This window comes from Typopeltis vanoorti, chromosome 25, assembly GCF_054136105.1.
Source record: "Typopeltis vanoorti isolate ZY-2024b chromosome 25, IOZ_Tvanoo_1.0, whole genome shotgun sequence".
NCBI lineage: Eukaryota > Metazoa > Arthropoda > Arachnida > Uropygi > Thelyphonidae > Typopeltis > Typopeltis vanoorti.
The window spans coordinates 16,095,847-16,109,180 of NC_143573.1; the positions used below are offsets into that span (position 1 = coordinate 16,095,847).

The window sequence follows — 13,334 nt, forward strand, 5'->3', positions numbered from 1 at the left end:
ATGAGTCTTTTGGTGGTGAGTTAAATGAATATGAATAAACTTATATGGAATAAGAATGTAATTAGTCAGACTAGCTATATACAAGACACTCTTCAAACCAGTTTTAACTTATGGATCTGAGAGCTGGCTTAAAAGTAAAACTGCAGATTTGATCAAATGTTAGAGACCACAGTTATGAGAGTGCCAAGAATAATTATAGAGAAGGCTGATAACATCACTGGCAGAATTACATTAAAAATAGATATTAGAAAAGAACTTGATATTATGAGGTGGTATTACTTAGTTGGTCTGGTCATTTGTGTGTTAAGGCTTAAGTACTGGAAAGACATCATGTTGGCAGTTTAATGGAATATTTACAGCAGTAGGAAAGGATTAAAAACTAATTTTAATGCTTCCAATATTTAGTCTCAAGTCACTGAGACATATTCAGGGATTATGAGGTTGAAGATGTGGTTGCAGCAGCACAAGGTGATGGAATGCATAAAGGTGAGGATGAGACAGGTAAGAATGGAAATCACAGTCAGAATCAGGGAAAAGGGAGCAGTCAAACCGAAGAGAGAGAGAGAGGTGTAGTATAGCAGCTAGAATAGAGAATGTTGGTGTGAGTAGGCCAGCCTCAAACACACAGTGATTGTGGCTGTCCTGAGTTTATGGCATTGATTGAGACAGTATATCCAAAAGTATTTTGAATAAGTGAAACTTGGTTGTCTGAGGAGGATGTGATGTCGAGAATAGAATTAGAAGGATATAATTTTCTGGAAGAGAAAATTATATATTCTCTCTGAGGGGGGGGAGTGCTGTTAATGATTGCAGAGGAATTGTGTCCACAAAGTGTGGAAGTTGATGGTGCATGCACAGATTTTGAATGCAGGTGATTATAGAAAGCTCTGTAGTCAAGTTAGCATCAGTACATTGGGTAGATGAGCTGAGTGGAAAAGATGTTGACAATGCATGGACACTCATAAGGCAGTATCTGACAAAAGTAATGTATGACTGCATATGGGAGTGAAATGGATGAACAGCAAAATCAAGCAAGCTGTGCTGGAAAAGAAAATGTTATGGAGGAGGTACAAGAAAGTTGGTGGTGATCAGATTCATGAAGAGTATAAGGTGCAGGCTAGAAAGGTGACAAGCATGGTAAAGAAAGAAAAGGTGCAGTATGAGAAGAGATTGGCTGGTCAGACCAAGATTAACTACTCAAGGGAATTTTTCTGCTACATGGCAAGCAAGAGGAAGAATAAGTCATGGCAGCAGACTAACAGCTGCAAAGGATATAGTGGAATTACTGAACGAGCACTTTATCAGCATATATCATACTGGTATAAATTATCCGGTACAATATATAGAAGAGAGGCAAGTATTGCATCTTCACTGGGAGCTTGGTGGTGATACTAAGTTGATACTAAGCTCTTTGCTTAGTATCAACTTTGCCATGGCTCATTACGACACCATGTTTCCCCGAGGGTACATGTGGAGGCATTATACTAAGACTTCCAAGGTATGGCCTTCCGGACTTCACCGAAATATTGGCACTACCATCTATATCAGTTCCATCAGGGTTTTTGACAGTGTCGTAGGTTGCCAACCCACCACAGAAATCCATCCCAGGCTTAACTCTGCTCAACATGCTACAAGCATGACCGATGGCTAGTCAGCCAAGATCCTGGTAGGAGAACACAGCTAATTCCGCCCCAAACTTTCAACATCTTTCTCTAAATCCAGAGAAAATTAATAAAAGAGGTGGCACACCTTTTGGCAACTCCTATAGGTAAAGATGACCTAGCTATGCTTCTGCCTGGTATCTCCACCTCTGGGCCTGGCTCCCACTGAAGAGACCTTAATAGAGGTCGACACTAGTCTGGGTAGTGGCCAATCCCTTAATGCATAACATTATACATATCCGCAAGGAGATGTGTTTTGCATTATGGGAGATACTGGGATAGGAGTGTTCGTAGCTTGGTCCACCTTTGCTACGAGTTTCCTGGTGTTGTACTACCTTACCCCGGTAAGGCAGTACAACATCATATTTAGTCCTAAAGATATTTTCAGGCGCAAACTTTGTTTGCTCACACTTGGATAAAGGATTAAACTAAATTTATTATAGTCTAACCAAGTGAAAAATAAACTTTCAACATCATTTTCTAAATCCAGAGTAATTTAATAAAAAAGGTGGCACACCTTTTGGCAACTCCTATAGGTAAAGATGACCTCGCTATGGCTTCTGCCTGGTATCTCCATCTCTGGGCCTGGCTCCCACTGAAGAGACCTCAATAAAGGTTGAAACTAGTCTGGGTAGTGGCCAATCCCTTAATGCATAACATTATACATATCCGCAAGGAGATGTGTTTTGCATTATGGGAGATACTGGGATAGGATTGTTGGTAGTTAGGTCCACCTTTGCTATGAGTTGGTCGGTGTTGTTCTACCTTACCCCGGTAAGGTAGTACAACACCATATTCAGTCCTGAAGATATTTTCAGGCATAAACTTTGTTAATTTATTATTAAATATAATTTTTATTATATATTATATATTTAAAATCTTGAAATATTTTTCTTAGGTTTACGAAGACATACAGTTCATATTCCTGATCCCATAAGTGCATCTTCATCTGCATTATATAATAATAAAGGTTCCTCAACAAAATCAAGTGAGGATTTAACCAGAATGATGTCTACAGATTTATCTCTAATAGTAGAAGGTGCTGCTCTTGAATCCTTTGAAAAGTATGAAAAATTGACTCATAAGGTTAGTGATGAGATTGTGGATAATATTATGTGGGCACCTCAATGGAGTCCGAAGACTCATCGCGGAAGACCCAATCTATCCACATAATCAATCATACCTCTCCTTGAACTTATCAACAGACAAAGCACTCACAACTGACTCTGGCAATCGATTCTACTCATTCACAACCTCTCCAAGCAAAAAATCTAGTTCTCACACACCTACTAACCACACCTTTATTCATCTTCCAGGGATGACCCCTTGTTCTAGTCCCTCTAGCCAAGTGCTGAAACATTTCCCCTGAATCTATCCTATAAAACCCTTTAAGCAACTTAAATGTTTCTATCATATTCCTTCTTCTTTTTCTCCTACCAACTAACTTCTGTAATCCACACATCTTCAATCTGTCCTCATAGAGAACATTCCACAGGCCACTCACCATCCTGGTCACTCACTCGCGTCTGAATCCTCTCCCCTGCTTTCTCATTCCCAAGAAACCCGGGGACCAAACTTGAGAACAGTAATCCAGATAGGGACGTATCTGGATGTATCCAGATATGAATGCCTTATAATGAGGAATAACAATTTCCTTATTTCTGCTTGTTAATGTGTTCTTCAATACCTAAGTAATCTTATGGGCTACCTGAGCAATATGTCCTCTAAACTTTAACTCTATGTACCATGACTCCTACATCTCTGGCTTCATTTATTTCCTGGAGTACAGTACATCAATGTGATACACGGCTTGTAATCTGTTTATCCCAAAATGCATAACTTTACATTTCTTGACATTAAACTGACACTCATTATATTTTTGCCCATACTGACAGCCTATATAAATCATCCTGCAAGCTCTCCACATCACCTTGATAAACTATCACTCCACCTAATTTCACATCATCACCAAAAAACTGACTTATTTCTTTTCAGGTAATGTCCCAGTACTGAACCTTGCGACACACCACTAGTCACCTGTTTTTCACCTCGATTCTGCCCTTCTATATATCACTTTTTGATATTTGTCCAGCAGCCACCCTCTTATCCACTTAACCAGTGTCATATCCATTGCAGTTTGTTCTAATTTGCATAATAGAGTTCCATGTGGTATTCTGTCAAATGCCTTTGCAAAATCCCAGAAAATCATTGTGTAGCCATTTCTTTTATCCAATTCAGATGTTACTCTATTATAAAAAGTTAGTAAATTACTAAGGCATGACTGACTCTTCACAAAGCTATGCTGACCCTCATAGAGTATCATATTTTTATCAACCCATTCTTGAATTCTCTTTTTGACCAATTTTTCCAGTACTTTTACCACCATGCCTGAGATACTGATTGGCCTATAATTTGCTAGTGCAGTCTTAGAACCTCCCTTATACAAGGGAATTATTTTGGCCTCTTTTCACTCCCTTGGAACTCTACCAGAGCTGAAACTTAAAATAAACAGACAAGTCAAAGGCATTGTCAGTTCCCTTGCGCATTCTTGCAAAACCCTAGCTGATATCCCATCTAATCCCACAGCTGTATTTACATTGGGATTCTGCAATATCCTAAGAACCTCCAATTCATGAACCTCTGTTCCCACATTAGTGTCTGTCACATAGGTTAAAGTAGTAACAGTAACCTCACTAGGATGATATATCCTTGCAAAGTGATCACTAAGTAACTCAACTATTTTATCCACTTCTGTCTCCTCATGACCATCATCACTTGTTAAGGCTAATCTTTCATAGTCATTCTTCCTCTTATTGCCACATAACAAAAGAACTCTTTGGGATTTAGTTTGGCCTGCTTGGCTAGATTCTTCTCATAATCTGATCTTGCCTTCCTTGCTATGCTGGTCACATTTCTTGCCTGAGCCTTGTGCTGTTCATTAGTTTGCTGGTCACCTTTCCCTTTATATACTCTCCACAGCATTTTCTTCTTCTGCAGCTCATGCCTACTGATATTACTCATCCATCTAACTCCTACCTGATTAACCCTCCTTACCCTAGGTATACAATTTAATACTGCTTCCTCTAGGTGACCCTTAAATATTTCCCATGCACTACTAACATCCTTACCCTGCAATGTTTTATGCCATGGTACAGATTTAAGCTTCTTCCTAAGCATGTCATAACACCTGCCTTGTAGTTCCACAAATACTCCTTGATAGAATATTCCTCAGGTTTTACTATCTCCCAAGTCAAGACCACATGGTTACTTTCACCAGTGAGTTACATGACATCCAAATCTACCAAATGATTGGAGCTTGATGCTCTGTATCAGAGACACCCATTATTATTTCCTTTATCTGTGGCTGTTTAAACAAGTTGATAAGTACATATTTTCATTTTGAAATTGCATTTTTTTTAAGAGAGAGAGAGAGAGAGATTATTTAGTTTAAACAAAAAAAATTGAATTGTAACAATAACCAGCAGGATGTACTTTATCTGTTATCAGCCAAAAATAGATAATATGCTGCCAGTGACATCACAGTTATAATGATAAAAAATATGCAGCATAGGAAAAAAAGTAATAAAATGGAATTGGAAAAAAAAAATCATACAAGTATTGCTGGGGGGGGGGGGGGTTGGCATTCCCACTAATTCAAACAAGTTGACTTTTAATTGCACTTTTTTTTGTATGGACATTACAATAAAGCCTTGATATAACGGACTAATTCAGGTGAAGGGGGGGGGGTCTGTTAAATCCAAAAGTCTGTTATATAATAAAGTAGATTTTCTGAATGTGTATGTTAAAAAAAAGGTTAGGGTTGCAAAGATGCATTTTACCATTCATACATATCTAATTTTAAATTTATATTGGACAGGTCTATAAAATGTGTACGTACATAAACCATTCACCACAAGTAAACAAATGCACACTACTGGCCATGGCTTAGCACACATTGGAACATTGGCCGGCATGCATTAAAACTGCTGCAGAAAGTCACGGCACACGAAAAAAGAACCAATTACAGCGCGATTGGTGTGATCACATGCTGATCATTCGCAGAACATTTTTATGAGCAGTGACTCATTTATGTTGGCTAAATTACTACAGTGTTTTTCCAACATACGATGGCCTATTCACCAAAATTTGTTAAAAATAACAGGAAATTAATAACAAAAAATAACCTGTTAATTTAATTATAAGCAAATCTTGGTTATAAACATTTAAAAATTAACAGGGTGTTAATTTTCACATGTGACATACGGAGACCAGAAATTTTGTCTGTTAAACCCGAAGTCCGTTAAATCGAGGTTAAATAAAATTGGTGGTTTACTGTATTTGAGCATCTTTTCTCATACCACCTCTAGAAACCAAAGCATTTAAGAACAGGTTATCAAGTTTTATCTAAAGCTTGGACAGAGTCCCAGTGAATAGGTACACAATTTAATACTGATTCCTCTAGGTGACCCTTAAATATTTCCCATGCACTACTAACATCCTTACCCTGCAATGTTTTATGCCATGGTACAGATTTAAGCTTCTTCCTAAGCATGTCATAATCATGAGATTATGATTATTATTGCCGGCAAAGGTTAGTCGATTGGTAGAGCCTCTGCTACTAATGACTCAGTTAAGTAAATTTGAGCACGGTTAGTAGTTGGAAGGGAACCAATCGTTCGATGCTGTTGGCACACTCTCCCTCGATGAATCTTTGGACTCCCTGGAGGTGTCAAGTAATAATAATAATAATAATAATCACAAAATACAGTATTATGAAGAACTTAAGTAAATGAGGCAACACAAGCAGTTGGATGTTTTAAGAATTTTAGAAATGGTAGAGAGGATGTAACAGACAATCTTTATAAGTGTGGCCAACTAAAAATAACTTTTGGTCCTGAATAGGTGTACAGAGTACATAGTTTACTAGCAAATGACCAATGATTAAATTAAATGTGAAAAAGGACTTGATATGATCCACATTTAACAGACTTGTGTGCGTGTGGGGGGGGGTGCAAAGTTTTTTCCACAAAAAGTGTGGAACACTAATGATGAAAAACTCAAATGGCTGAAAACACTGTTATACAAGGATTATTTTGCTCAAACAGCTGGCAGTGAACCTTGATTTCCTAAACAGAATGACAATAACTAAGCTCAGTAAGACTGGAAAAGTTCATTTTCAGAAATTATTATTATTATTGTATGGGCACCTCCATGGAGCCTGAAGACTCATCATCACTGGAGACCCAAACTATTGACACAGTCTATCATATCCCTCCCTGAACACCCATTAACAAAGCACTAACAACTCACTCTGGCAACCCAGTCCATTCATTCATAACTCTCCAAGCAAAAAATCTAGTCTTCATATCCTCTACTAACCACACTTTTACTCAACTTCCAGGAATGACTTCTTGGTTCTGTCCCCCTCTAGCCCAGTGCTGAAACATCTCCCTGAATAAAATGGGGGATTTTTTTTGCAAAATTAATTACGAAATCGTTATTATTAGACTTAGTAACCTGCAAAAAATGGCGGCAGCATTGTCATTCCATGACTTTAATTTAGATTTCAGTCGTTTTGTTAAGTGTGAGGTCTGTTATGTGTATTCTTTCGATTACATAAATGATTTGTGGATATTTGGTGAGGATGGAAGGAGAGTGTGTGCGAAGTGTGACCTGAACGAGGAATTGATGAATGCAAATATGAAATTGATGACAGAAGGTGTTAGTAGCGAGATTGTCATGGGGAAAATGGGTGCACGTTTGAAAGAGAAAGATGCAGAACGTGTGGTGGAGATACTTAATGAGCAGTTCATAAAAATCTTTCAATCTTGTGAATGTGACTTCATGGAGGGATTGAGAGCAGTTGATGATGGGGAGGAGAGACTGACTGTAGGTGAGCAAGAGATGTATGGGGAGTTGAGAAAACTAGATGTTAATAAGGCTATGGGACTTGATAATATATCACCACGTATTCTGAAAGAATGTGCCAGGGAGTTGACATCTGCCTTGACATATTTTTTTAATATGAGTCTTGCACTCGGTCAAGTTCCTAAGGATGTGGAAGGAGGGTAAGATTGTGTCACTTCATAAAGGAGGTGATTGAACTCAAGCATCAAACTATAGGCCTATCTGTGTGTCAGGTGTTGTGGTTAAGTTGTTGGAGAAGCTTGTGAGAACTAGGATCCAGAGTTGGGTTGACAACAATGATGTTATCTTTGATGGACAGCATGGACTTGCTAAAGGGAGGTCATGTTTAGTAATCTACTTACTTATTACAATAAAGTGACTGCTTCCTTGGACAGAGGAGAAGGATACACAGTTATATACTTGGATTTCGCAAAGACTTTTGATAGAGTACCTCATGATAGGTTGACAGTCAAACTAGAGCAGATGGGGGTTGGATATTAGATTGGTGCATTGGATTGGAGACTGGCTATCTGATAGGTATCAACAAGTTGTGTATGGGGGAGCGATATCCAGGAAAAGGAAAGTCACTAGTGGAGTGCCTCAGGGGGTCTGTTTTAGGTCCGTTGCTGTTTGACTTGTATATTAATGATATAGGTGAAGATTTGGGGAAATATTCAGTTGTTTGCAGATGATGCAAAGTTGGGACGAACCATGAAGTGTAGTGAAGATGTTGTGGCCTTACAGGAAGACTTGAATAGATTGAGATTGGGCACGGAAATGGGGGATGTGAGTTTAATGTTTCAAAATGTAAGGTTTTAAAATTTGGAAAACAAAGATGGGATGCAGAATTTATGCTTGGTGAGAATATATTGTTGGAGGTAGAGGAAATAAGAGATCTGGGGGTGATAGTGGAGAAGGATCTAAAATTTAGGGTACACATCGCCAAAATTGTGAAGACAACACAAAGGCTTCTGGGAATGATGCGGAGAACACTGACGTGTAGAAGTAGGGAGATTCTTGTTCCGCTGTATAAGTCTTTGATAAGGCCACACATGGATTATTGAGTCCAGATTTGGTCACCTGGTTTTCAGAAGGATGAATAGATGTTGGAAAAGGGTCCAAAGGAGACAGAGTAAGGTAGTTTCTGACCTCTGGAATGTCGAGTATGAGGAAAAATTGAGAAGATGTAATTTGCAGAGTCTGGTGGACAGGAGGAAGTGAGGAGATATGATAGAAACCTACAAGTTGGTAAGGGGTTGTTATAGGATCAAGGCTGGAGAAGTTTTACAGTGAATAGTGGGAGATCAGGGGAGAACCAGAGGTCATTCCTGGACACTGTATAAAGAGGGTTTGAGTAGGGGAGTGAGAGGCAGGTTTTTTTTGTGCAAAGTTGTTGTGAATGATTGGAATGCCTTGCCTGAGAATGTGGTGTCTGCAAAGAGTTTGAATGTGTTTAAAACATGCTATGATGAGCTGTGTGTGTGTGATAAAAGAACCTCCCAGATGAGTCTTTGACTCCATGAGGTCTTGGGGTGGTAATAATAATAATAATAATAAAAACTATAAAACCCTTTAATATCTTAAATATTTCTATCAACCAACTTCTAGAGGCTACACACACACACACACACACTTAATTTATCGTCATAGGGAACGTTCCACAGACCACTCACCATCTTGGTTGCTTGCCTCTGAATCCTCTCCACAACTTCATCCCCTAGAAACCTAGGAGACCAGACCAGTGCACAGATATGGACATTTCAAGGCCTTATAAAGAGGGATAATTATTATTATTATTATTATTATTATTATTATTATTATTATTAAACAAGACCTCATGGAGTCAAAGACTCATCTAGGAGGTCCTTTTATCTCACACACATCTCATCATACCGGGTCTTAAACACATTCAAACTCCTTGCAGACACCACACTCTCAGGCAAGGCATTCCAATCATTCACAACTCTGCACGAAAAAAACCTGCCTCTCACTCCCCTACTCAAACCCTCTTTATACAGTTTCCAGGGATGACCTCTGGTTCTCCCCTGATCTCCCACTATTCGCTGTAGAACTTCTCCACCATTGATCCTATAGCAACCCCTTACCAACTTGTAGGTCTCTATCATATCTCCCCTCTTCCTTCTCTCCACTAGTCTCTGCAAATTACATCTTTTCAATCTTTCCTCATACTCGACATTCCAGAGGTTAGAAACTACTTTAGTCAGTCGCCTTTGGACCCTTTCCAACATCTCTTCATCCTTCTGAAAACCAGGTGACCAAATCTGGGCACAATAGTCCATGTGTGGCCTAATCAAAGCCTTATACAATGGAACAAGAATCTCCCTACTTCTACACGTCAGTGTCCTCCTCATCATTCCCAGAAGTCTTTGTGTTGTGTTCACAATTTTGGCGATGTGACCCCTAAATTTTAGATCCTTATCCACTATCACTCCCAGATCTCTCATTTCCTCTACTTCCAACAATATATTTTCACCAAGCATAAATTCTGCATTCCATCTTTGTTTTCCAAATTTTAAAACCTTACATTTTGCAACATTGAACTCACATCCCCATTTGCTTGCCCAATCACTCAATTTATTCAAGTCTTCTTGCAAGGCCACAACACCTTCACTACTCTTTATGGTTCGTCCCAACTTTGCATCATCTGCAAACAACTGAATATCTCCATCCAAATCTTTGCCAATATCATTAATATACAAGTTAAATAGTAATGGCCCTAAAACAGATCCCTGAGGCACTCCACTAGTGACTTTCCTTTTCCTGGATATTGCACCCCCATACACAACTTGTTGATACCTATCAGATAGCCAGTCTCCAATCCAATGCACTAATCTAATATCCAACCCCATCTGCTCTAGTTTGACTGTCAACTTATCATGAGGCACTCTATCAAAAGCTTTTGCGAAATCCAAGTATATTACTGTGTATCCTTCTCCTCTGTCCAAGGAAGCAGTCACTTTATTGTAATAAGTAAGTAGATTACTAAAACACGACCTCCCTTTAGCAAATCCATGCTGTCCATCAAAGATTATACCATTGTTGTCAACCCAACTCTGGATCCTAGTTCTCACAAGATTCTCCAACAACTTAACCACAACACCTGACACACAGATAGGCCTATAGTTTGATGCTTGAGCTTACCTCCTTTATGAAGTGGCACATTCTTGCCCTCCTTCCACTCCTTAGGAACTTGACCAAGTGCAAGACTCATATTAAAAAAATATGTCAAGGCAGGTGTCAACTCTCTGGCACATTCCTTCAGAATATGCAGTGATATATTATCAAGTCCCACAGCCTTATTTACATCTAGTTTACTCAACTGCCCAAACACCTCTTGCTCACTTACAGTCAGTCTCTCCTCCCCATCATCAACTGCTCTTAATCTCTCCATGAAGTCACATTCACAAGATTGAAAGATCTTTATGAACTGCTCATTAAGTATCTCCACCACACATTCTGCAACAGCCGTCTTTATACCATTTCCTCCAATCAATGTCATCCTTCCATAATCATTCTTTCTTTTGATGGCTACATATCGAAAGAACTCCCTAGGATTCTTTTTAGCTTCATTAGCTAACTGCTGTTCATACCTCTCTTTAGCTACTCTCACCAACCAAGTCACTCTCCTTGCCTGGTCTTTGTAGAACTCATGAAATTGGTTACTTCCACTTCTCTTATGCTGCCTCCACAATGCCCTTTTTCTCTGTATTGCATGCTTAATCTCTTTATTCATCCATCTCACACCTAACTTATTTAACCTTCTCACCCGTGGTATACATTTAGACATTGCATCCACTAAATATTTTTTGAAAATACCCCAAGCTGCATTGATCTCTTTTCCAGCTAACTCCTCATTCCATGCTACACCTGCAAGCTGTCTCCTGAGCTCTTCATAATCACCCCCCTTGTAGTTCCACATATACCCTTTTTTCACAGGGGTCCTTGCACTGCTGGCAACCACCCAAGTAATCACCTCATGGTCACTTTCGCCAATTGGTAAATGATTTGATACCTCATTGATAATTACATCCTCCGATGAGATGACCAAATCCAAGACCCTTAATCCTCTTGTGCCCTCTGTTACATACTGTCTGAGGTAGTTATCCCTCAAAAACTCAAGAAACTCATTTTCTTTACTTCCAGTTGCTATCTCTTCATTCCAGTCTATATTGCCATAATTAAAATCACCCATAATGATCACCCTTTTCTTATTTGCTTGGCTTATTTGACTATACATTTCACTATCACCACCATCCACATTACCAGGTCTATATCAACATCCCACCAAGTATTTGATTATACTTCCATCCCACCAAGTATTTGAATAACTTCCTTATCTCTACTATCTATTGTGTTCTTCAATAGCCAAGTTATCTTATGAGCAACCTTAGCAATATGTCCTTTAAACTTCAACTCTCTGTCTACTACCATCCCTAAATCCCTAGCTTCATCTATTTCCTGGAGGATAATTTCAATATGGTACACGGCCTGCAATCTGTTTCCAAAATGCATAACTTTACATTTCTCCACATTAAACTGATATCCATTATCTTTGCCCATACTGACCGAATATTTAAATCATACTGCAAGCTCTCATTGCCTTGATTCACTATTGCTCCACCTAAATTGTATAATAAAACTATCTGATTACATTCTATCTTTGCTCACAAAGAAATAATCCATAAGGAATTAGTTCCAGAAGGAAAGATGGTATTTGAACCATTTGTTAGCAAGAATCAAGTACATATGGTCAAATTTGGAATAGCCTGGTTGACTACTGTTGCATACACTGCACCAACTCAAACAACAATCAATATGTATATATTTCTGGCTTACATTCAGATTATAACTCAACCATTCTTTAATTAGGTTTCAGAAGCCTTTCTTCTCTTTCCTAAGTTGAAATTGAGATTGAAACAATGCTATTAAATTGGCATCCTTCCACTTATGACGTTCAGAAAAACATCTAGACACCCATCAAATTTTTGACATTCACAAGAATGTGACAACAGAAACAACAGAGCAAAATACCATCACAACAGACAAGTTTTCTAAGTTTTTCCAATGCTTGTATGAATGCAGTAAATAGCTTGACTGCTGCTTATATGGCATTTGAGCCTTCTGGTCCATTGCTATAGCTATTAAGAATAACTTCTTCCCTTTCTTGTTTACACCTTTCTGACATCCTGAAAGTACCATAACTTAAAAATAAAGGTTTTCCCTTCTTGTAAAGACACAACAAAAGCAAAATTTTTTCCACTACTACACCATGAACTGCTCGCAATATGTCCACTCTGATCTTTTCCCAGGACATCAGAAAAATCCTCATTAGTTTTCATACTAATATATTTTCTGATCCAGATAATATCCTCCAGTTGTACTGAAATCTTGTGTTCCAGAATTAACATCCATTCTGTATCTCTCAACATATCCACCTGGCATATATCCAATAGCATGGAAGCAAGCCAACCTGTTCCTAGAAAAGGAGATAAAAGTTGACCATCGAACAACCAACTCATTGTCCTCACTTTGATATGTTCAAAAGTGATCAAGAAAGTCATAAAGCTAGCTTCTTCACTACCCAGGAACTCATCATTTAGTTAGTGATCACCAGTTTGATATCTCCACTCTCATTCTACAGCAGACCTTAAACCTTACCTACACTTGGACACAAGCCATGGAACAGTCTGGAGAAAAATCACATGGTTCCTCTTCTTATTTCCAATAAATATGATCTAGTCTGCC

At 38.6% G+C, this 13,334-nt stretch overlaps 1 protein-coding gene across 1 annotated transcript in view; it reads left to right on the forward strand.

The window, feature by feature from the left end:
- Positions 1-2,582: 2,582 nt before the first annotated feature.
- Positions 2,583-13,334, forward strand: part of Rip11 (Rab11 interacting protein) — a 45,064-nt gene continuing 34,312 nt past the window's right edge. The window contains exon 1 of the mRNA XM_090414601.1: positions 2,583-2,747. Within this exon, the coding sequence (XP_090270727.1) occupies positions 2,667-2,747 (81 nt within the window). The 5' untranslated portion in view covers positions 2,583-2,666. The remainder of the gene's footprint in view (positions 2,748-13,334) is intronic.